Source organism: Sander vitreus, chromosome 7, assembly GCF_031162955.1.
Source record: "Sander vitreus isolate 19-12246 chromosome 7, sanVit1, whole genome shotgun sequence".
Classification (NCBI taxonomy): Eukaryota; Metazoa; Chordata; class Actinopteri; order Perciformes; family Percidae; genus Sander; species Sander vitreus.
In genome coordinates this window covers 25,822,235-25,847,839 of record NC_135861.1, presented here as the reverse complement: position 1 = coordinate 25,847,839, position 25,605 = coordinate 25,822,235, and the positions used below count along the sequence as shown (strand labels likewise).

The 25,605-nt window shown below is 40.9% G+C and overlaps 1 protein-coding gene across 3 annotated transcripts; it reads left to right on the top strand.

Annotated features, from left to right (window-relative positions):
* Nucleotides 1-3,703: 3,703 nt before the first annotated feature.
* Nucleotides 3,704-23,583, top strand: kdm5bb (lysine demethylase 5Bb). 3 transcript variants are annotated; one of them, XM_078255633.1, is made up of 28 exons: nucleotides 3,704-4,073; nucleotides 5,779-5,856; nucleotides 6,277-6,399; nucleotides 6,583-6,753; nucleotides 7,320-7,376; nucleotides 9,057-9,212; nucleotides 9,374-9,467; nucleotides 10,098-10,216; nucleotides 10,507-10,665; nucleotides 11,212-11,331; nucleotides 11,422-11,580; nucleotides 12,287-12,468; nucleotides 12,569-12,731; nucleotides 12,851-12,970; nucleotides 13,373-13,567; nucleotides 14,134-14,315; nucleotides 14,439-14,563; nucleotides 15,907-16,057; nucleotides 16,215-16,329; nucleotides 16,970-17,325; nucleotides 18,108-18,246; nucleotides 18,358-18,537; nucleotides 19,638-19,799; nucleotides 19,914-20,390; nucleotides 20,487-20,571; nucleotides 20,659-20,867; nucleotides 21,565-21,822; nucleotides 23,005-23,583. In XM_078255633.1, the coding sequence occupies exons 1-28, from the start codon at nucleotides 3,921-3,923 to the stop codon at nucleotides 23,140-23,142; spliced, it is 4,626 nt and encodes a 1,541-aa protein (XP_078111759.1). In that variant the 5' UTR covers nucleotides 3,704-3,920; the 3' UTR covers nucleotides 23,143-23,583. The 3 variants fall into 3 exon arrangements, with proteins under 3 accessions (XP_078111759.1, XP_078111758.1, XP_078111760.1); XM_078255632.1 differs by having other exon boundaries at nucleotides 22,979-23,583; XM_078255634.1 differs by lacking the exon at nucleotides 7,320-7,376 and having other exon boundaries at nucleotides 22,979-23,583.
* Nucleotides 23,584-25,605: the final 2,022 nt, after the last annotated feature.

Here is a 25,605-nt window from a genome sequence, read left to right as displayed (position 1 = left end):
CAGAGCAGACAGCTGTCGGCTATCAGAGCAGAGAATAAATCAGCAGTTTACTTGTTAAGTGGCAGTAAATGTACAGCGTAGGTTTCAGTTTGTCTCTGAATAAATGCTGTAGCTTCTCAAAAAGTAAAGTTCACGTGTCTTGCTTCTCAACAACGCAACAAAACAAAAAGAGCAACGGCAGCACGGGTAGAGCAGGAGTCAGTTGGAAAAACTTAGACACAGGGAGAGGATACGAGAGGACGGGGAAATTGTCAGGTAGAGGAAGAGCAGGATGGACAGTATTCATTTGATGGAGGAAAGTTTCAGTGCTGTTCCACAAGAGGTCAGAGCAGTCCTTACTCACTATCAGTGCAGGAATATCTGATTTCTTACTGATAGTTCAACAAGCCTGTGGCCTTTTCCCAATTATCAGAAGAACTATAGTAGGAACTGCTGTTGAGGAAAATATAACACCTTTTTAACATTTTAAATTCAAATAGCTTTTTGTGTAATTTTTGCACTTTGTCAAATTCTTAGAAATATATTCAAATTGTTGCATTCATGAACATCAAGGAGGGGTATGTATCTACATACAGCTGCATGTAGAACCAGTAGGAAGTCTTTTAATCTTAACTTATCTTTAGAGTTCATATCTGTGGGTGTGGTGGGCTGGACACAGTGCCTTTCAACCAACCAGAGTTCATTGTCAAACAAGTGGGACTTGAATCCCATAGTGTGTGCGTGGAGAGAGCTATTGTGGTCTAATACACACAGTGCAGGATTGTAACTGGCGGTCTGCATGTGGCATTATTCTGACTGACTTGAAATGATGAGTTGTCTTAAGAATTTTACAAATCAAGTACAGACTTTAAAGAGTCAGTTATTAAAGCAGACTGCAGAGAAAGACTCATGCAGCGAAGGTCAGCAGAGGGTAAATTTTACAAATTAAACATTTGTCTTATACTGTACTTTTTCCTGCTTTTGCATTCATATTCAAAACTGAACAGGGAAATATTCATCTTTTCAAAGTAGTTATTTTCATATTTTATTTTTTTATTTAACCTTTATTTAACCAGGAAAAGTCCCATTGAGTTGCAATAACTCTTCTCCCAGGGAGTCCTGGCCAAGACTGGTGGCAAAAAGTTTCAAAATATATACTGTAAAAGACAGAACAAAGGTTACATACTACACCACGAATCTCTGTACATACACTATACATACTAGAACACAAACAAAGACATTACATTTAACTTAAGCTAATACAGACATACAACTTAAAGGGCACCTAGTTAAAAGCAATTACACTGTTCAGTTAGACTGGGTAAACCCAGCCCGATCTACTGGCGATTTGATTTCGCCCTGCAGCTCAGGCTGAAAACCTGTACATTTATCTATCCTGCTTCTGTTACAAATTTGCGGGAACCAATCACAAACTGGCTTATCCACCTGGCGAGCTATTGGCGGGTTTAACACGATGACGATAGAGAAGCGACCAAGCAGCTTTTTGTTTACATTCAACATGGCGGCCACCGAAGCGTAGCACTCCATGGCAGCAACCCGTTGATGCCGCTGTCGCTGCTACGTCACCCGGATCGTTGGTCTGATTGGTTGAAGGACTATCCAATTGCGTACAGAGTCATTTGAACTATGCCTGTTGATCACGCCTCTTGTGCAGTAGAAAATACAGAGCAGACTCCCCAGACCAATGTTCAATCTTAAAAGATTGAGCTTGGTCTGGTGATAGCCAGACTACTGTTAAGTCAGAGTCGACTGCCTCCCAGAGTTGGTCAAAAAAGTGCCTCAGAACACCCCGAAGCGATGCCGACTTGAGCATACGTTCTGCGTAATACGTAATACGTCTCCATAACAGCAGGCGGCGCTAATCTGTATTGTCACACAAAAAATTAAAACCGGCAGCTGATTGGACGAACGGGTCACGTGGGTCTGGCTTCTTCCCGACCATAATGCCGGCTCGTTCGGAATCTACGATCTCGTATTATACGAAAATAGTTCACCGAAACGTGTTTCTGAAAACATTTTAAGCGAAAAATAGGCCATGCAGTTGCTGAATCTGTCTTCATTTCGGATCGACAAAGGTCAGTTTAAAAGATTTTTGTCAGATTTTGACAGGCGTTCGTCAGACTCATCCCGCTCGTCATTTCCGGGTTAGCACTCCACCAATCAGATTGGTCATTGAGTCCGACTGCCCGCCTTCCTATTCAACATGTCAAATCGGCCCAAATGAAGGCCGACGGCTCCTCCGGAACACACCGAACAGACTTGAGTCACTGACCTCGCCAGATTGTCCGACGGCCGATAATCGGGTTGGTGTGTCAGGGCCTTAAGGTGTTTTGGAGTTCATTCCAGACATTTGGTGCATATTTGAGAAAGCTGTTTTACCAAGTTCTTTTCTTGTTGATGGAATAGTTAATAGTATTTCTTTTTACGACCTTGTCCTGTAAACACTATTATGGTAAGTAAGCAAATTTGAAATGTAGAGGGGTAGTTTATCCATTAGTGCTTTAGCAGTGAAAATCAATACATGGAATATCTAACTAATAACAATTCCAGGGTTCCCATAAGTGTTTTTTATTACCCCGAAATGCATTAAAATATATATAAATTTGATTAAGTTTTTGCATTAAAGCAGGTGATAAAGTGCAGCAGCAGATGCTGCTATTAAACGATGCGAAACATCCAATCAAACTGCACAGACTGGCTATTTAAACAACGAGTCCCGGCGGCCGTGAAAGTGTCACCTGAACATATTCATCCGCGTGTAAAGTGTAAACATAAGACAGGAAGAGAATTGTTTTACAGATTGCGATTAACTGTTTCTTAATAACACGAAGGGAGTGGTTTTTTGTAATGCTATTCAAAATGAGATCAAATGTATTGTTGTACTGCAGTGATAAAGTGGAAAAATATCGAGAATTGTTACACTTGATGAAGATCTGGACATATTTGTGTAAAACATAGATCATCTTTGGTATCATCTTTAAGGCTTTGAATAGCAGTAAATTACTTAGGTACATCTGTAATATATCAATAAGCAACCCCGCATTATATACATTTGTCAAACTCCTCATTTAGCAGCTGCAACATTAAAGCGTTTTTTACACATAAATGCATCTAGTTATAATTCGGATAATAGGCCTATTATTCTGAAGTGTGGTTTAGGGTTGAAATATCCCGATTCAGATTTCTAATATAGCTTAGGTCTTATTTTTTGTTTTTAATTAATGTATCAGTTTCAGATCTTAAGACTGTAGCATAGCCTACTGTTTGTGGGAGGCGCAATATATATATATATATATATATATATATATATATATATATATATATATATATATATATATATATATATATATATATATAATTTAACAGTAAATAGGTTAAATCCAAGTCTAGATTGTGTGGTTACTAAAGTTTGAGGCTATGAGAGGATTAAAAACAAACGTGTATGATGTCATGACCATACCAATACGTCTTTATATAAAAGCAGGCGTAATAAAAACAACTATTTATTGTACCGCAACACTGAAATAGAACACAAAAATAGAACCCCTATTCAGCTCCTAGTTACTTTTTAAGAAGTCGATTTTACATCAAAAGTTGTGAAGACGGATAAATCACTCCAGCATCAAAGAACTGTGTGGTGTCTAGTTTCTTCAGCGGACGTGCTCACTGCCTTGGAACATTCTCCTCACTGTGCATGGATGTGTGTGTGAGTGTATGTTTGTGTGTGTGTGTGCAAGTGTAGGTTGTGTATGTGTGTAAACTGCCTCCTCTCGAGCTTGTGACGATTGACTGCCACCGAGTCTGACGGTGGACAAACGGGATTACAAAAAAAAAAAAAAAAACTCCGGGAGCACCGTAACACGGCGATACTCTTTGTGTGTCCTGTCCTGTCCGAGCTAGCAGCGGGTCTGTCCGATACGATGAGCCAGCCTCGGCCGGACGAGTTCAAGCCTCCTCCGGAGTGCCCGGTCTTCGAGCCAAGCTGGGAAGAATTTAGAGATCCATATGCCTTTATCAATAAGATCCGTCCCATTGCTGAAAAAACTGGCATCTGCAAAGTCCGCCCGCCTCCGGTGAGTGTGATTTAAAAAAACGGTAAAACGTTACACGGATGCTGAATTAGTTCACCGTTCAGACGGCTGTAGATGGACCAAGCGCTTGGGATTTAAAGGGACTGTTCAACATGGCGGATATAACGTACGGCTATGTTCATTCTTTGTGCTGCTAACAGCTAGATAGCTCTCATTTGTGATTATTTACGTCCCAGCAGCGCAGTTTTTTAGTCGATGTAAAGCTTGTTAGCAGCAATAAAGATGTGTCAATGTATTAAAAGTGGATTATAGTCTTTGTTCACCGTGTGTCAACAAAGCCTCGATGCTCCGTTCATTGAGCCACTTAGCTAGCTAGGCTAGCTAGGCTAGCTAACAGCTCAACAACCAACCTGTCATAATTTAGCACACGGCATTGACATAGGTGGCTATGCGGAAGCCGTTCTCCTGCGTAGAAGAAGATGATAACATTAACATGTATGTTAGCACTTGTTATTCCCTTCTGTCCTTTAATATCATCACAGCCCCGCAGTTAAGGTTAATTATGGATTATTTGTTGAGGAGCATCATCATGCAGTTGGGTCAGCCAGTGTGATCCATCCATCACTTCTCAATTAACTGCCAGTTTGTAATGGACATCTGAAGCAGCGTGTCTTTATTTCATTGATCATGTTAAATAAATGTTCCCTTTAGTAGTTTGTGTGTCACAGTAATTGCCCCAAGATGGGGCAGAAAGTGCATATGGTTATTTAAATATAAAAGACCACTATTATTGTTAAATGACAAGTTATGACTTTTGAAGTTGTGTTTCAAACCGCCATATTACACTGCATAACAGTTGTGTTGCATGTTATTATAATTGAAGTTACTTGGAAGATGAGCTACTGTTCATGTATGAGCCTGTGTTGTAGGGTGTTGTCCTCCATGTTGGCTTTGTGGTAAGCTGGGCTGGTGAGTGAGTCTTCCATCTGGCCATTTTGTGTGCCAGTGGGGGATGTTGGCTACTGACTTTAAAACAAGGACTTGGGTCACTACTTATCTGATAGGATATTTTTGTCATATATGCAAGGCTGTGTTTAGTATTGACATGGATATTGATCCCAGTTGGGAGTTATAAACTGTAAAAGGATCATTATGTTCTTTCAGTATCAGCAGGGCCTTGTTTTTCTGCCAAAACTTGATTCTAACATCAGTTTAAATACCTGCAACCATGTAATTATGTGCTTCTTTTATCTGCCTAATTTAAATTTATTTAGGTCCCCATAGGTAAAGAATATGGAAATGTCCTAAATTTGGGTCCATGCTTTCAAAAACAATTGTCACAATACATCTTCAAACAAAAAACAATAACAGACCTACCAATATGGGAGCATGCCTATGTTGTCACAGCCCTATGTTCCCACATTTCTAAGATTTTTTTCAAAATTAGGCCCTATGTTCCCACATTTCCTTTTTCATAAATTTGTATTTGATTTTATCCCAATTTGGTAGCCAATTACACCCAACCTATTATCCAGTAGCAATGGACTACAGATGGAATGTAACCCTAACATAGGGCCTAATTTTAAGAAAAAAAAATCTTAGAAATGTGGGAACATAGGGCTGACCCCACCAGTAAAACTTATCAATGCAAGAATGAAAATCCTAAAACGGTCTTCTACATAAATATCTAGGCTATATGTTATAATGACCTTCATGTGCCATTGTGTGTATTTTTGTTGCTGTTTAGGGTTGGCAACCTCCGTTTGCTTGTGATGTGGACAGACTTCACTTTGTTCCTCGGATCCAGAGGCTCAATGAACTGGAGGTGAGTTTTGTTAGGTAGATTATACCAGTGGTTATTTAACTACATCTGTGTTTGTGTGTCAGCACTCTAAAATAGTACATTTAATTGGCATGTTTTTACCTTGTTTATGTAATTACTCAGCCTTTGCAGGCTACACTGATAATAACAAAGAAATGTAATAATGGATACGTCGCAAAAACTTTATCTAAACTTAAAAAAAAAAACAAATACTGAAAGTGCATTTATTTATGCATTATGTAATAGTACACACTACCCTGTTCTTGGATATAAATTCTGCCTGTTCAAGATTTGTTTTTTTTAGCCCCTATGTTATTTTCCCCACTGATTGCCTTTGTTTTCCTTGAAAGCCTTGTCTCGGTTGATTTCCTTGAATTTAATTAATTTGTGGCTGACTGTTATCATTTCTTATATTTTTTCCAGGCACAGACCAGAGTCAAGCTCAACTTCTTGGACCAGATTGCCAAATTCTGGGATTTGCAGGGATGTGTCTTGAAGATTCCTCACGTGGAGAGGAAGATTTTGGATTTATATAAGCTAAATAAGGTTAATAATGGTTACATCACTACACATATGCATGCATATATACATATATATATATATATATATATATATATATATATATATATATATATATATATATATATATATATATATATATATATATATATATATATTCAAATGCAATTAAACAACTTGCACCACTTATGTTATTCACTGTCATTTCAGCTGGTAGCAGATGAGGGTGGATTTGACATTGTCTGTCAGGATAGGCGATGGACCAAGATTGCAATACATATGGGTTTCGCCCCTGGCAAAGCTGTCGGCTCACACCTGCGAGGGCATTATGAGAAAATTCTCTATCCGTACAATTTGTTTCAGAGTGGAGCAAACATGCTGGTGAGTTGGATCCATGCATCATTATGACAGCATATCTTGTACCTGATGATACTAACAAAGAGAAGCTGTCATGCATACAACAGTGTGTGGCTCATCTGTAAACGAAACCCTAATAATGCTTATCCATACCTTTTTTATTGCTACCAATTATTTAATGTTACAGTCAGAGCTGAATTACATCACGTATTATGCTTAAACATTTGCTTTTCACTTCGAACAAGAAGACACTTTTCCTATCCTATAATAAGATTTTGAGGAATATGGATTAAGACCATAAAGACAAATGGAAATGAATGCATTATTAGGATACGCATGTCATATTTATTTGGGTTATTTTAGTTAGAGATAACGTTTATTTATTTTTTAAATAGTATTTGACTTTGGAGAAGTTAACACTGTGACTAATATATACTGAGTGTGAATTTACGATCTGGTGTCATGTCCTTTTAATAGCTTTTGCACCCAAATATTCCATAATGTGGCAAGAGAGCTTAGATTGGTAATCTGTGACCTCTTGGACAGGTCACTCTAAATTGTTTAATTACCCAAGCTCTCTCTTGCCTCAGGCACCAGAGCCAGCTTCCAAACTGATGCGTTTGGAGGCTGATCCTGAACTTGAAAAGGTATGTTTGTGTCATGGTTAGAAGCCACTTGGCCTCACAATTAACAAAATGCATGTGTATGTGTGGCTGGACAGTATACTGTATGTCCAGCTTATTGTTGTAATATTTGCATGCATGGTATTATAAAACGTACCCTAATTAAAACTGGTTTAGTGAAACTATAAACTGATTAGCTGGTTTTACAGCAAAATGATCACCTCAAATAAGTGACCTTCGCCTCTACTAGTTAATCTACACTTAAAATGTATCTTGGAACAAATGTAAAATACAATTCTTGTAGGCAGCAGTCAACAGTTATTTATCTGTTCAAATATTGTAGTAAATTCTCTCTTTACTTCTGTCCTTCTTAAAGAGATACTTTGCTGATATTCAACCAACTTTGTATCACAATAATGTTGGTAGTATGTGTAAATGAACTATGTTAAACTTTCCTTCGGTTCATCATCCGGCGTTTTTCTGCTGACTCTAGGGCTGTTACTGTATTTCTAGTATTGCGAAAACAGATGCTGAATAAACTCAGACGAAACTGTAAAACTATGCCGCTACTCAAAAGAAAGATCAGAAGGCTGCTCACCAAGAGCCATGGTCTGAATGAGGTTTCTACCTGTTAAAAGGAAGTTTTTCCTCGCCACTGTCACACCAAATGCTTGCTCTTGGGGGGAATTGTTAGGTCTCTGTAAATTATAGAATGTGGTCTAGACCTACTCTATCTTTTAAAGTGTCCTGATATACCTTCTGTTATGATTTGACACTATACATAATATTAAATTGAATCAAATATAAACCGAGATTATGTTCCTGTATTGCCTATTTCTCGCCTCAAATGTTTTCAGAAACACATTTTTGCTTACCATTTAACTGTATGACAGGATAGTTTGTTACCAGCCGGCCACCATATTGATTCTGTGACGCGCTTGCATTACGTCACCCATTGGTCCAGTGTGACGCAGTGCATTCTGGTAGTTGTAGGTTTTCTACCTTTTGAGCGAAACGGAATACCACAGCCCCTTTTCTCTGTTTTCTCTGGCCAATTAAAAAAAAAAGCATGTTTGTGCCATTCTACTGCATAGGCAGCTCAGTTTTATATAAAGGCCCTCTTTCCATTGATAAAATACTTCTTTACGTGCTTCTGTAGTTAATTAAACTGCCAAGTCACAGGCAGCTTCTTGAAAGTCTGATATTTGTAACCTGTACACTTTCAGCTCAAATCTGCCTTTTGTCTTCTGAGTTGGCATGTTCCTCCTGAGTTTCTGTGCTCCCGTTTGGGTTGACAAACTGTAACTAACCACATCCTTCTTATGGCCTTTTTTGTTCTTTGGCTGTTTAGGTTGAAAATATTTAAATACAGAATACTGTCTTTGATAGTGTGTCCCAGTCTTTCAACCACATTCGGTAGCTGCTGATACTTCCTAGTATTTATTTCCACTGGTAAACTGAAGTGTTAGTTGTTATTCAAAGATATCCCTTTAAAACGCAGGCTGTGGTAAACACACTTCCTGTCTCAGACACTTCCATCTATTCTGTCTGTGTTTGCGTAGTCATATTGAAAGCTGTATCTAGTATTCCATTTGTATCTTGGTGAATGCTGCATTTCAACATACAGGTATTTCCAGTTAGGCACACACACATCCTTCTTTAATAGAAAGTTGTGGTTTTAACTGCCATGCTATTTCCTGTCAGTGTGTTCAAAAGCCAGTCCAGCCAGTGGAGAGCGCCAAAAGCACAGAGAGCATGGACACCAAGGAGCCCAAGCTGCAGGACCAGGCTCAGAGGCAGACTGCCCAGACGCCCGACACTGGCCCCACTGCTCGCAGAGCCAAGCGCATCAAGTGTGAGGTGGGTGCTGTTGAAGAGAGCTACAAACATCTGACTCAAACTGTCCTGAAACAAGCAGCACACACTCCATTCTTCACTAGTCTCCTCATATATCCACATCACTATTTAGTAGTGCAATGTAGTAGATGCCTGCAGTTTAACTCAACTCACTTGTTCTGTAGGCCATTTGTGTGAAGACTGAACCAGGTGAGCCCGGCGACAACAGGCCGAACCTGAGGCGGAGGATGGGTTCTTTTGTCGCCAAGCAAGAACCAGGTCAGGCTCTGTTTATGGCTACTATTTAGTTTAACCCTCCCTAAATAACATTCATATAAGCAGTGTATAAACATTTCATGAATGTTTTATTACACTCTTTATACACAGCTTTGTTGAATACTCGATTTGATTGGTCAAGTACGTCTATTATTTCTGAATAGCAGACCGTTGCTATGGACGCAGTTCTTATCATAGACTCTGGAGGATAATTTTTAAACCAATATTTAGTGTCAAATTATTGATTTCTTTAGTACGTAGTTGTGTAGTAAGTGTCTTATCCCTTACGTGGTGTAGTTATAAGCAGAGATAAGTGTTGAGTCATGTATTTTTCAACAACTATAACTCATCCTGTGGGCATGAGTGGAGGCTGGTGTATAAACCAGTAATATAATTATGTGATAATGTAAAATATGTCTTCACAGAACACATTACACACTGAAAAATGTCCTTATAGCCACGTACAGCTATACTATCGTATGGTATAAACCATTTATTAAATGTTTATATGCTGCTTATAAATACTAAATGGGGGAGGGGGGGGGGGTCTGAAGTAAAGTGTCTTTACTGTAGAAGTTCTTATTAAAGTGGTACGCTTTGACGGTGTTAGTGATGTTTCCTGTTGTCTTGCAGAAAAAGAGATTCCTATTCCAGTGAAACAGGAACCAGTTGAAAGTAAAGAACCAATAATTGAAGCTGACAAATCCAAGTCACGGTACAAGAAAATCATCCCCCCTGTCCTTCCGAGTCCAGTAAGTACAAATGTCTTTTATCTCCTCCTTTGGATTAGATGTACCTGCATGAGATATTACATCTCTTGATCAAAAATGAATAGGCTTGGCGGCATCATCAGAAGTCCAAGCTCAGCTTTAATCACTTAACATTAAACTCGTGCTGTCAAATTGTCTTTGTCATAGTTTATGTAAAGTTTGTTTATAGAAACCACATAAGCGTCGGCTAATGCAGCAACTAATGACGCTATTTTTTTCAGTCGTCATGGCTTTGAAACGATTGATAACAAACTCTTCCTTCTGTTCTCCAGGTGGATCTGGTTGTGTGTCTGGTGTGTGGCAGCGGGGGAGATGAAGAACGTCTGTTGCTGTGTGACGGCTGTGACGACAGCTACCACACCTTCTGCCTGATCCCTCCACTACCCGACATCCCCAAAGGAGACTGGAGGTGCCCCAAGTGTCTCGCTCAGGTGAGGATAAACCGTAAAGTAAGTCTGATTAACGTGATGCAAATCGACTCTTCATTGGTGAGCTGTGCAAGTTGCGCAAGTAGTCGGTCTACTCCTAAAAGAAAGACGCACTTACTTGCATTTTTTTAAATGAATCCCTCAGTGGGGAAATCCTATTTTTACTCTGTTGTTATGTTACACACATGGGCCCAACATACACACACAGGAACCATAGACATTAATGGGGGCGGAGAGAGCAAAAGGGGCTGCCATATAGAATGCACTCCAAGCAGTTGAGGGTTCAGCCTGGCTCAAGGGAACCTCAGCAGTGCCCAGGAGATAAACTTCCCACTACCAGTCCACACTCTGTAATTTGGTCTGTGCGAGGCATGAACCTGCCATTCTCTGTTCTCCAAGCCTAGTCCCTACAGACTGAGCTACCACCGCCCCAAAAGGGAGTTTATATAAACATTTATAACATTGAAAAAAGAGAATATTGAAAAGGCTCCAAAACACGTTTAACATTTTTGTTCAATGTTTCTTTTTTTCTTTTTTTTTTACCCGCAGGAATGCAACAAACCTCACGAGGCATTCGGCTTTGAACAAGCATACAGAGACTATTCCCTGCGTGCATTTGGGCAAATGGCTGATGCATTCAAATCCGATTACTTCAACATGCCAGTTCATGTAAGTAGAAACCGTTTCAGAATAAAGTCAGTCTCTCTTGCTGTGAGTATTTTTTTAAATTTGAATGTCTTATTCGTGTGTTCATTATAGATGGTACCCACAGAGCTGGTGGAGAAAGAGTTCTGGCGTTTGGTGGGAGCCATCGAAGAGGATGTTACTGTAGAATATGGAGCAGATATTGCCTCAAAGGAGTTTGGGAGCGGATTCCCCATTCCGAATGGAAAATTTAAGGTTTCCCCAGCTGATGAGGTAAACCCGTGGAACAAGCCACTCCAAAGCCAAAGATACTATATGTGGAATAAGAACGTGTCCAGGGTATAAGGGTCTCAAAAAGCATTGATTTCAGTTTCCTCATATTAAAAAGTCTTACATTTAAGTTTTGAATACTTTCTCTTGTCTGGTATAATAATGTTTATGTATCCAATTGTGGGCTGTCGGGAGACCTTAACACACTTTTTAGTGGGGTTTCAATCAGCAAAATCAGACCGGTAGCAAACAGTGTCATTACTGCTAGCTACAGCAGCCTGGAAGCTCGTCGTCTCATACTGGGCAGGTGCCGACTTTAGCAAAAACTTAAAATACTTGATCATTTTTAATTGGTTAATCCATCCATCCATTTTATGCTGCTTCTACAGGTCCAGGTCTCATTATTAAATGAAGTATATAATTAGGAAGTGTTGTTATATACTACTGGGAAGTATTAAAAAAAAAATAAAAAAATTGTACAAAAATTGATAAAAATCATTTAAGGCCTACTTATTTTTCCAACACACTTTGATCATACTTTGGCCTGTATGATCAAGAAACGGATTAATTTGCATTATATGTGGCATTATTATTACCTGCAGAAATCGTGTGTGGCAGTTGTATCAGATGGCATAGCCTAATGTAAAATGAAGTGTTATGAGTAGTACATTCCTGCGTCATTAAACTCTGCATGTCGTCTGTCTTGCAGAAATACCTGAAGTGTGGCTGGAACCTCAACAACCTGGCGATGATGAACCCTTCCGTACTGACTCATGTGACAGCTGACATCTGTGGGATGACTCTGCCATGGCTTTATGTCGGCATGTGCTTCTCCTCCTTCTGCTGGCACATTGAGGATCACTGGAGCTACTCCATCAACTACCTGCACTGGTACTTAAGACTTAAGGGCTTTTCTTGATGAGAGCAAAGAGGTTACTTTATTTTTGTTTCATTTCATGCTACATTTTATGGTTATCTTATTCACTACCAGGGGGGAACCCAAAACCTGGTACGGAGCTCCTGGTTTTGCAGCAGAACAGCTGGAGGAGGTGATGAGGAAACTGGCCCCGGAGCTGTTTGAGTCTCAGCCTGACCTACTGCACCAGCTGGTCACCATCATGAACCCCAACACCCTCATGGCCCACGGAGTCCCAGTACGTATTCTTTGGCATCTAGAATCCGCAGTAATGCACAACTGACATTTACATGATTAAGCAGCTGCTCTTTCTAACAGGAACATAAATCCTCTGCTTTTGTCTCTGCTGTCCTTCAGATTTACAGAACAAACCAGTGCGCTGGCGAGTTTGTCATCACGTTTCCTAGAGCCTACCACAGTGGCTTCAATCAGGGCTTCAACTTCGCTGAGGCGGTCAACTTCTGCACTGTGGACTGGGTATGTATCACTTTATACCTTGTGACAGACAACTCATCAAGTATTCTTTCATTTTAATGGGGAATGATTTTACAACAGTATTACACATACAAAATAATAGCTAATATAAGTGGTTGCCAACCAACACACAAGGTGTGAGTTTGTGTTTATAGGTTAATGCATCAGTGTTTAGAATAGCTTCAGTGTTCAGTAGTTTTTCATAAGGTGTTACAAATGCATTTTTTCCATTAAATGTTTGGCCTGTAAAATGTCCGTATGCAGACCCCGTAGTGACTTTTCAAGCATCCTGTTTTGTCTGACAGACACAGAAGAAAACCAGAACATTTCATGTGAACTTAGGCCTTCAACACAACATGAATGAACTGTCTTTACAAACCATTTCTTTCTTCTCTCTATCACCAGATGCCTCTTGGCCGGCAGTGCGTTGACCACTATCGTATGCTGCACCGGTACAATGTGTTCTCCCATGATGAGATGGTGTGCAACATGGCCACGAAAGCCGACACGCTCGATGTGGTCTTGGCGTCAGCTGTCCACAAGGACATGGTCGCGATGATCCGAGAAGAGCAGACACAGAGAGAGAAAGTTAAGAAAATGGTAGGATAGTCTTCTTCTTTTCTTTTTATTTATTTTTTTATTTTTTTATAAATATCAATACCCCCAGGGTGCGGGCGCCCAGATAGCTCAGTTGGTAGAGCAGCCGCCCATATATAGAGGTTTACTCCTCGACGCTGCGGGCCGGGGTTCGACTCCGACCTGCAGCCCTTTGCTGCATGTCCCCCCTCCCCCCTTCTCTCCCCCTTCATGTCTTCAGCTGTCCTGTCAAATGAAGGCCTAAAAATGCCCAAAATAATGTTATTCCATTGTGGTCTATATATCTCTGCCTCTGCTGAATTATTTTTATCCCCGGTGGGAACTAAATGTATATCATTAGCTGATACTCTCTGTTAAAGACGGGATGGGGACACAACTACATTTCTGCAGATTTAAATTTCTTCTCGGTGTGTAAAAACATATAATAGTGTGTCACTTTTACTGTGTATATTTTATTAATAGCTAGCAATGCAAGGTTCCAGTGTTGCAAGGTTTACAGTTGCATGTTAAATATAGTGTTAGCAAGCAAATTAGCCTTTAACACTTTTGTTGTTGTCTCACACCTTCAGGGGGTGTTTCATCAGAAGGAGGCAAAATACGATCACCTCCAGGATGACGAGCGGCAGTGTGCCAGGTGCAGGACCACCTGCTACCTGTCCGCCGTCACCTGTCCCTGCAGCCCAGGAGTACTGGTGTGTCTGCACCACATCCACGACCTGTGCTCCTGCCCCGCCACCAACTACACACTGAAGTTAGTCCCTCTGGAGCTGATGCTGCAGCAGTTAACATGCTTTGTACACAGAGATCAGTGTTACCTGAAGATTTGTGTGTCTTATTATTACCTGTACCTCATTAATTCTGTTTTCTCCTGCAGTTACAGATACACACTGGATGAGCTGTTTCCCATGATGATTGCTGTGAAGCAGCGGGCTGAACTGTATGATGAATGGGCCTCCCTCGTGACAGAGACTCTCGAGGCTAAACTGGAAAAGAAGAAAGGTAAGCCGCAAGAGCAAATGAGAACACAAAGTCTTAAAGGACCACACCGGTGATTTTTGTAAACCAGCAGCATATGTGTAGATTATATTACCATAATAGGACTGATAGAAAGCCTCAACTGTACGAAGCCTACAAGTCAAGGGGAAACTGGATCTGTTTCTGTACAGAAATCCGAGTTTGTGTCGTAATTTGGCGATGAGATTTTCAATATGATGTTTAAATGTAAATAATTAATCAAGCCAAACACCTAGATACAGTCATACGTGTAGGTTTGTCCACTGCATCGCTGCCTCGCTCTAACTCAACAACAATTCTAAAATGTCCCAGTCATGGCAGCAAAAACACTTGTTTTAGATTGCATAATTTGCCATCTGTTGGTTGCAGAGGCAGGTGTTGTGCTTGATCCAATGATCCCTGTCTCACTCTGCTCGCCTTAGCACCATTTCCTCCACAGAATGCTCAAACTGATTCGGTACAACAGTCGTTCTGTAGAAATTGTAATCCTCTTCTAGGTTCTAATCATGATATTTACTGTCTGACATTTTCTTGTGAAAGCATCACAACTTTGTTATGTTACGTCATTGCGGGTCATCCAGTCCTGATGATCCAATGATCTGAGTTCAACGTACAGGAATGGTGCATTCATGTGCCGTCGTGTAGCTAAAACTGTTTTCCACTTAAACTTACAAGTCCTAAAGTCAGCAAAATCATTTTCATAGACCATTTAATACAACTATCTGTCAAATTTATGACAAGATTTTACAACTTTCATGTCTGATTATATGTGTTCCGAACATCATAGCTGATAAATGCAATGCGGTGTGGCAGCTGAATGCCGAAGTTCTGTGAATGCACCACCAGGAAGGATTCACCGATCACTACGCTAATTTAACACTATAACAACTCAAATGTAATAACTTTGACATAAACCAGTGCAGACTAGTGTTTCATAATAATGCGTTGTTAGCTATGTTGAGCAAGTTTCAAGTGTCTGCGAGTTGATTCTGATATACTATAGCGTACTATAATGAGCTGAAAACTATGGACACCTGGAAGGTAGGAAAAAAGCATTTTAAAATTACAGCGCCACAATTGGGAAATCATTGTCAGTAATGTAATTATAGGCACAAAGGATTTACTGTGCTGAAACCACTGGTATGGTCCTTTTTTAAAGCAAATGTTACAAAACACAATCACTGTGGCCAGAAATATGATTATGAAAAAAAAAGTTGAGGCGATGTGCGTTATTTAAGGCGATATGTGTTGGGTGTTATTTGTTATGTGATGAAAGTGAATGTTGCCTTATGTGTCAGAATGTGATGAACCAGGTGTTCTCTCCTCAGGCCTGCCAGTCTTTCGCTCCCTTCTTGCCCAGTCAGAGTCCAAGCTGTTCCCTGACAACGACCTGCTGCGTCGGCTACGTCTGGTCACACAAGATGCAGAGAAGTGTTCCTCAGTGGCACAGCAGTTATTGAATGGCAAGAGGCAGACCAGGTAATGTTAATACACTCTACTACATCAGATTTATAGATTAGGTGTCTTCACATTTCTCTACATGTTTCCTCAAGCTGGGAAGTGATATTAGTGCCTTAATGGGGTTCATTTCTTTAATTGATTGCTCTCTCTCTCTCTCTCTCTCTCTCTCTCTCAGGTATCGGTGTGGTAGTGGGAAATCATGCAGCCAGCTGACTGTGGAAGAGCTGAGTTCATTTGTGAGGCAGCTGTATAACCTCTCCTGCAGTCTTCCTCAAGCCCCCATGTTGAAGGTAGGCTGCCGAGGATGAATGCATCCCTGTGATTTTACCACAGAAAAATAACATTCATTTAAATTCAAGCTGGGCAGACACCGTGTGCATTAATTATTCTTGTACATTGTGTTAACTCACACTGCACATTTCAATTTGCACGAACATGTGACTTTTATCCTCCCAATGTATGGATCAACTGACCGGCCACGACATGGCTGCTCACACTGAATGTTGCCAAGGAATGAGGGAATGCCGTAACTTTGGAAGTGATTCACTTGATTTCGCCAAGTCAGATTGCTGAAGCCTTATATTATCTTAGGATAAACTTCCGAAAACATTTGCACAGAACAAGGACTGTGGATTTTGTCCCCATAACTTGCATCGTAAACACATCAGGAACGGATCTCTAAAGGAGCTGCTTGAACAGGAGGAATGATTACAGCAAGCAAAACGTGTTTCAGTGTTCATATGTGCATCTGACTATTGTTTTAAGACTAACAAAGAATTGTAAACATATCCTTGAATCCTTACAGTGTCTGCCCGGCTTTAGACAACTACATAGTTTGCTCTGCGATATAATAAATGTGACTCTTGAAAACAAGTATGCAAACGCATTGGTTTTGACTTCCTGTATGTTTGAATTGATGTCCTCCTTTAGGAACTCTTGAATCGCATCGAAGACTTCCAGCAGCACAGTGAGAAGGTCCTGACAGACGAAGTTCCCAGCGTCGCTGAGATCCAGAGCCTGTTAGACGTCAGCTTTGACTTTGACGTGGAGCTGCCTGAGCTTCCCCGCCTGAGAGTGAGGCTGGAGCAGGCCCGCTGGCTGGAGGGGGTGCAGCAGGCCAGCGCTCAGCCCGCCACCCTGACCCTGGAGACCATGAGGAGGCTCATCGACCAGGGAGTCGGCCTGGCACCTCATCCGTCTGTAGAGAAAGCCATGGCACGCCTGCAGGAGCTGCTCACTGTGTCCGAGCATTGGGAGGACAAGGCCAGCAATCTCCTTAAAGCCAGGTGAGGGCAGCACAGAACACATCCATGAACATGTTAGCGTCTAAGCCACAGGGTGGGGAAAAAACATCCAAAACATCACCAAGAAGATGTGATAGCTTGTCATGCTCTGTTAATACCTGTAACTTTCTGTCCAGGTATTTGCACTGATTGTACGTGAACAATGTAATATTACATCAGCGCTCCTGATTTTGCTTCATTTTAATTACAGCTAGTGCAAAATGCTGCCGCTAGAATATTCAACAAGACCAACAAAAAGTGAGCATCACATTTAGTTCTGCCCTCATTCCATTGGTACTCAGTGCTGTTCAGTATTAACTGTCACAAGTGCTTTTCAAAGGCTTTAATGGCATGGCTGTCAGGAATGTGCATCTTTTTCCTCTCCATTATCAGCAAAACTAATTTTGAGTCCGGGCTTAAATTTCTACATTTTTCAAAGGTGTTATGTTCCCTCACCGTGCTTAATTTACTGCAGCTTTGAATTTTGGGTTTCACATTATTAAAAATTATACTTTCTAGTGTTATGCCCAAGATGTTTGACACTTCTCATGACTTCATTTATTTTCCATCTAGAGAGTCTTGGTTTTAAAAGTCCTCTGTCAAAACTGTGCGTACAGGGTATTCGGAACATTTTGAAAGTGCTGGTTGGAAAAATAATTTCAGAAAGCTTCTTGTGAATATATGAAGAAAATGCCATGACAGTTCTTGTTATAATGAGTTATTAACTTGGAGGTGATGCAAGTCTTTTACCTACAGTATATCATTTGTGTTTTGCTGCCTATCAGACCACCACACTCCATAGAGACCCTTAGTGCTGCTGCTGAGAAGGCGTCCGGCATCCCCGCTTACCTCTCAAACTGTCTCCTCCTGAAAGACACCATCAGAAAAGCCCGAGAGTGGCTCCAAGAAGCTGAGGAGCTTCAGGTTAGGACATGTCATGACTTTGTGGAGGGGTAGTCAGTTGATATAATTCTCTGTGTGGGTTGAGTGTTATTGAAACACAACAACCTTTTATTATTATTTTTTTTTTTTCAGGCCAGTGGTTGCACACTGATGATTGACAGCCTCTCTGACATGGTGCTACGAGGACAAGCCATTCAAGTCCACCTGGAGCCTCTAGACAGGCTGGAGTCTTTAATGGTAGAAGTGCAAGAGTGGAAAGAATCTGTTGCTACAACTTTCCTTCAGAGAGACTCAACCCTTACCTTACTGGAGGTAAAATAATAATAATAATAATAGCTCTTCATCTCACTTACTCCTCATGTCCACTTGACCCAATTTCGTTACGGATCCTATTTTTTTTTTTTCGTCCACCGAAAATGTTCTTCAGCTGCCACATTTCTAATGTTGTTTTATTGAATACACATTTGCAGCTAATTTAGATGTAGTAACAGATGCTTCTTTGCTGTAATTTAAAAAGGCAACTTAACTTTCTTAGTGATTACTCCTTTTTAAATGTCACTCAAGCCAATCAGCAGTGCAGCAGCTTGAGAATGACTGCCTGGTTAACACGTCGTATTTATGAGCCAGAATTAAATCTAGAGTTCTTCCTTTGTCAACAACAGAAACAGAATATGTATGTAAATATGTAAAAGAGAGCAAATAAGGTCCTGACCAGACAGCGCTTTTTGTAGGTTGCAAAACTTGAGGCACATTGCAGCCTACTGCAGCCTTTTAAATAAAGCGTAGCTTGCTACTACATCTTTTTAAAAAAAAAAAAAATGTATTACTGCTAGGGAACCACCGTCACCACCACAGAAGACCTGCCTCTAACTTAATCCGATTGGACAATGGGGGAAAAAACACAAATAACGTTGGCCGCTTTTCTCCTCTGAGTTAAAGATTTTCAACTTGAGGCGTTCAGGGCACTCCTGCAAAAACTCGAAGCACTCTGCAACGGCAGCGAGCAAAAAGCTTTACTCTCATTGAAAACAATTACCGAAAGCTGCACCAGGCTGCTAAGAAGCACTCTGTCTGCTCAGGGCCCAAGTCATGAGTCCAGCAGTATCAAAACAAAGTATTTATCATCACAGAGAGCAGGAGAGGACATAATGGAGGTTAAATACACTGCCTGCCTCCTTCACTAGCTCACTTTTGTCCTTCTTTCTCTCCCTCTCTCTCACTAACTTTTGCTGTATATGTGTTTAGACAAAGTCAGTAACAAATTAAAGGTATCATTAAATATTCATTTTAAGTCCAATAAATACAGGCATTCGTATACATTTAAAAAGTGAATTTCATGCTTCAGAGATGTGAGCTGCTCCGGAGCAGAAAAAAAAGAGCAAAACCTGACTTCCTGATTTCGTTCATCACAGGTCCTGTGTCCAAGATGTGAAGTTGAAAATGTAGGTTCTCCAAAAAGGAAGGCCAAGAAAGGGAAAGAATCGCCGAAAAGTAACAAAAAGAAAACGCCAAGGCTCAACACTCTCAGTGATGTGGAAAAAGCTCTTTCAGAGACCAGGGATTCTACCTCTGCAGTAAGTGTCGTTTCCCTGCAAAGAGAAATCTATAAGAGCCTGTGGTAGTCAATGGGATCAATGAACTCTTACTATCAGGAGATGTTCTGACTCGGTCTGTATTTTCTTCACCAGATGGCAACTCTGGAGGAGCTGCGGTCGAGGGAGATGGAGGCTTTCTCTAATCTCAGGGCAGCAAATGAGTCAAAGCTCCTTCCCACAGCAGACTGCATGGACCTGAAGGTGTGTGTCTGTCAGAAGGCGCCCATGGGTGCGATGTTACAGTGTGAACTCTGCAGGGATGCTTTCCACAGCGTGTGTGTCCGAGACCCGTCAGACTCCTGCGAAACACAGCCGTGGCTCTGTCCGCAGTGCCAGCGATCAGAAAAGCCCCCCTTGAACAAAGTGGTCTCTCTGCTATCATCTCTGCGGCGCATTGGGGTGCGCCTGCCAGAGGGCGATGCGTTGCACTACCTGGTCGAGAGGACAGTTAACTGGCAGCACCGAGCACAGGAGTCTTGTAACCTCCCAGCACTGGAAGAGAGACCAGGAACTCCTCCCACCTTAACCCGCTGGGCATCAGGCAGCCATGACGCTCACAACAACACTCAGGTCGCTCTTCGTCTCCTTGTGACGCTTTTTGTCGCAGTTAATTGAAAAAGAATCACGTGCAAATGTTAAGTTTTGGCTTTGATGTTTCTGATACAGGCTCCTTGTTTGACTCCCGAGTGGAATAGGACAAGCCATGCTCAGACAGTCTTCTACACCGAGCAGAGATGCATCCCGCTGCAGGGTCAGTGCCTTCTTATTATAAGCTGCAGAGTCATGGTTCAATAAAGATGATTATTGTTTATGTGCTTGGTGTTTATCTGTGTGACAGGCCTGAGTCAGGATCTGGAGGAGCTGATGGTGGAGGGACTCCTGCTGCAGGTGTGTCTGCCAGAGGTCCAGAGCCTCTTTCACGTTTTATTGGACAGAGCCAGCAGCCAGCACACAAACAGATGCATGTCGCCACCACAGGACGAGTCCACAGACTGTGACAAACGCATGCAGTTTAACTCTCAGGGAAATAATCTGCCGATGAACCAGGTACAATTTGCCACCAAATGAATTGATTAAAACTTAAAGGAACACGCCGACTTATTGGGTCTTTGTCTTATTCACCGTATCCCCCAGAGTTAGATAAGGCCATACATACCCTTCTCATCTCCGTGCGTGTCGTAACTCTGTCTGACGCACCCAGCGCTTGCCCAATAATGCCATTTTTTTCCTATTAACATGTACATTTTCCTATTTACATGTTGTGATTTGTATAGTCACAGCGTGTATAAATAACAAGGTCACATGAGACAGCCATCTTCTAACCGTATACAAACTGGGAACTATATTCTCAGAAGGCGAAGCACTGCTACTTCTGCTACTTGGGCGGAGTGATTTATCCGCAGCACCTGAGAAGCCCCGTGGTGAGGAGCAGAGAGTAACAACGGTGCTTTTCAGGTGTTGCACTAATCACTAATAGGCGCTAATAGGAAAATGTTGGCGTTATTTTGTCACTTATTGGGAGCAGTAGGCTAGATGGAGCCGGTTACCTCCAGGATCTGTGCTAAGCTAGGCTAGCGGTGGGTGCGTCAGACGGAGTTACGACACGCACGGAGATGAGAAGGGTATGTATGGCCTTATCTAACTCTGGGGGATACGGTGAATAAGACAAAGACCCAATAAGTTGCCGTGTTGCTTTAAATTGAAGCCCGCCCCAGCATCTGTTTCAATTTGTTTTTATTTTCAGGATGGTGTCACTGGTGTGCGGGAAACTACGATTGGCTCAGAAAAGAAAGCAAAGCGGCATCTGGAGAGGGAAGGATTAGATGCAGAGCGCAGGGTGGACAAAAAGGACAAAAAGCACTCTCACAAAAGACAGAAGATGAATAAAAAGAGGCCGGCCTCGACCTCGTCCTCTCCCCGCTCTGATTTCTCCCAGTCGGACTCTGATGAGGAAATGGCCGTGTGTCCAGCAGAGAGTTGTCAGCTGCCAGAGGGAGATGAGGTGAGAAAGACTTCTGTCAGGTCACAATAAAACCTTTTCCATTATGGCAATATAGAACTTACATAATATGTATCATGTAACAAAAATAATTGAGTTAGGCAGCAGAGAAAGACTTTTGCGATCAGACTCTATACTGTCACTGTCAAGCGTCTTTATAACATGTAGACACACCATAACAGAAAAGATAGCAGGTGAAGGAAAACCTAGGTTCAGTTTCTCTAAACGTCCTACAAAACGATGCTGGTGACAGAGGAGGTGGTGGTTTGCACAACAGTAGTTCTTAAAGACAAAATGTCAGGATCGCAATGATGTTTGAAGAGCAGCATCTGAGGACCAACTGAACCATGCTTAGTATAAAATTCCCTCTGTGTTTCCCTGGACAGCGTTTGCTTGTTGATAGTAACAAGAAGAGGGGATTTTTTTTCCCGTAACTTTGGAAGATATCCACCTGATTTGTTAAAACAGTGACTGGTGAAGCCTCATATCAGCTTAATTTAAGAATATATTTTTGCACAGAAGACGGTGGATTTTGTCCCTCATCTCTTCCACTTGAAGCATGATAGGAAACTATTTATAATGGCCAGTATGACACAAGACTACTTGTATGTGAAAGGTGTCGCTCATACTGAAGAACCCACAGAGAATTTTCCCCCAACTCTGCAGTTCTCCTCAGCTATAGGGAGCATTTCAGTGTGTGTTGGCTCATTGTTTCTGGCTCTGTAACTTTACTTTTTTAGACTCGTTTTCAGCCGCTGCAGGCAGCTGTTTTCAATGAAAAAGCTCTAATAACGCACTGTACACTACCTGCGCAGCACCAAACAGCAGACAGATGCAGTTAGAGAATAGCTGGTAAACAGAGTGTTACATTTAGCAGATAAAGAGCCAGATATTTCAGTCAGGAGTTGATAAAGACCAAAAACAAAGTTACAAGTGAGTGAATATTTGATTTACATTCATCAGGTGGACACAAACACGACTCCAAATTAATAATAATGTTGCTCCTGTAACTGCTGGATATGTAAATTAGCAACTGTTTGCCGACAAGTTCACCATATCAACTTAAAAGTGGTAATATGTCAGTGTAGTGTTTACAGCCAGGTGGACAAACAATCAGTTAATGCAGGTTTAACGTTGAATCATTTTCCGTCTTGGTTAGAACAACCTGTGTGCGTTTTGCTGCAGGTGGATTGGGTCCAGTGCGACGGCAGCTGTAACCAATGGTTCCACCAAGTCTGCGTCGGCGTTACGGCCGAGATGGCAGAGAAGGAGGACTACATTTGTGTCAGGTGTACGCTGAATGATGGACAAATGAGGAAATGAAGAGAAAGTAGAGATTTTTCTGATGGATGGCTGAAGAGGTCTCTCCGTCATCAGTCCGTTTATTCGAGCCACCAGTCTGGATGTGTCATTGATCCTGCCCCCCCTCCTCTTCGTCATGTCTGTCCGACCCTTTTGTAACAACGGTGCTATCTCCTCTTTGACTTGTTGTCTGGAACTATAATGTTTAGTTATTTTTTTGTATTTTTACACATATATATATATATATATATATATATATATATATATATATATATATATATATATATATATATTTCTTTCTTCTTATGAACTGTTTGTGGTTGTCAAAATGAAAAAGAAAAAAGTGTGCTGCATGGGTTTCCATTACATTGGCGCAAAAGGAGTCTCACAACAGTAAAGAGGGTTAATCGAGGGTTAATATTATCTTCTCTGGAACCTCCTTGCATGTTAAACCAGAGCCGCCCCCCAAAAATAAAAAAATTATTATTATTACTATTCTTTTTTTGAAATCCAGTGCTTAGTACATGCATCTTCATATAATTATTCCCACTTTTTTTTGGAAAATAGGTTTATTTATGTGAGCAATAATTTTTGTTTGAATCGACTTCAATGGCTTGATCTCCGCTGTGTTGCGTTGGTGCTTTAGTGATGGTGTGATGTACAGGGCGCAGATGGATGGATTACATCTGTGGAGTGGCAACGTAGCTCTGCTGACATGTTCCCACCACAGCATGTAACTCAGCATAGGCTACTATGTGGAGGACTTGGGGGAGGTAGCGGAAGATGTTACAAGTTTATATTGTGGAATAAAGCCCTTTTTGTTCTATGGAGAAGTCTCGTCACTTCACTTGAACACATGGAAGAAAGAAACCACTAGCTGTCCTCGTAAACATGATTCATAAGGGAACACCATTCAGAGTTTAGCACATTTATTGAAAACGCACAAATAAAAATGCATTGGCTGTGAGCTTAAAGGGAAGGGATTATTTCCATGCAAAGACTTTTGATAGCTCATTCTTTCAGGTGGGCAATATCTATCAGAGACAAATGTAATGGCAATGACATTAAAATAGTCAGCTATTTCACAAAACAAGTTTGAAGCTTTAAGTTCAGTGTGATGGATAATCCTCCTCAGGTTTTAACAAGTCAATTTCACAGCTTTCTTAACAAGAATTCATTTCTTCAAAGGCGTCTTCTGCCGACTCAAACTTCTTTATTTTTCCACTCTGACTTCAAATTAGATTCAAAATCATTCTGTATTTTACCTTAAGCTCAGCATGTTTTATGACTTGTTTTTTATGACTTCAGGCAGTCTGAATGCCCCACATTGAGCAGTAAACCATCGTCCTGCTCTTTACAATTGAACGTGAAGAGGAAGCTAATGACAGCAGGAGGAGATCCATTAGTGTGTGACCATAAAGCACCTATAGGTGTAATAAATGCATCCCATGAACTGTATCCTTCAGGCCGCCAGTTATCGAGCAGCAGTGAATGCCGTTGAGTGCTGAAGAGCTGCACAATAAAATTACTATCAGCTGTAGTCAAAGTGATTTTAGAAGAATCAGTCTATAAGTAATGCTTCATCAGGAGAAGAATACAGAAGAATGTTTAGATCTCATAACACTTAGACAAACATTGAGCAACTTCAGCCAGACCTGAAAAACACTCTGAGCAAAGAAAGTGACGTGTCAGTGAGATTAAAATAAGTCACATACAGACTTACAACCGATGGTTTTTCCCTTTCATCAAAACAGCCACCGAACATAAACAATGACATGAGCAGCATGTAATGATGATGATTTCAGAGCACAGCAATGACTTTCCTAACAGTTAAACAGATAAACGTGAGTATGTCTTTGTTGCAGGCCTATATGAATGTTAATTTATCTTTATGGTTTGGTACTTTTGATAGTGTGAAAGCCTTTTAAACTATTAGCTCTTGATCTAGCTCTCACTAAAAGGGAGGTCTTAAGTCAAAATGCCTGCTGTGATGTTTCAGAAAGAGTAAGCGACATTTCTCTTCTAAACTTCTCAGATGGTTTCATTCAAATAACTCTTTGAGGCCCAAAAACTTAAAAATTCATTCAATATTTGACAAAAGAGCAAAGATTAGAGAAAAGTCAAAGGAAATAAATCAAAATACAAATTTGTGTAGCCGAACGCAGCTTCAGATTTTGATTGCAGTACTGTTCCCTGTAATGGAGTATTTTTACATCATTGTTTTGGTACTTTTACTTAAGTAAAGGATCTGAATACTTTTACCACTACTGATAGGAACCCCGACAACAACTGTAGTGCATGTGCTGGCTTTATATGTTGATGTGTGCTTGTAGATTTATAGTTGTTAGTGTGATAGAGACTAATGGTGTTGCATGTAAATGAATATTTTGACCGTCTGGTGACTGTTCTGTGTACACCAGCCCAGCTACTGCAGATGTAAAATAGCCAATCTGGCATAAATCACATCTTGTCATTTTTTTTTTT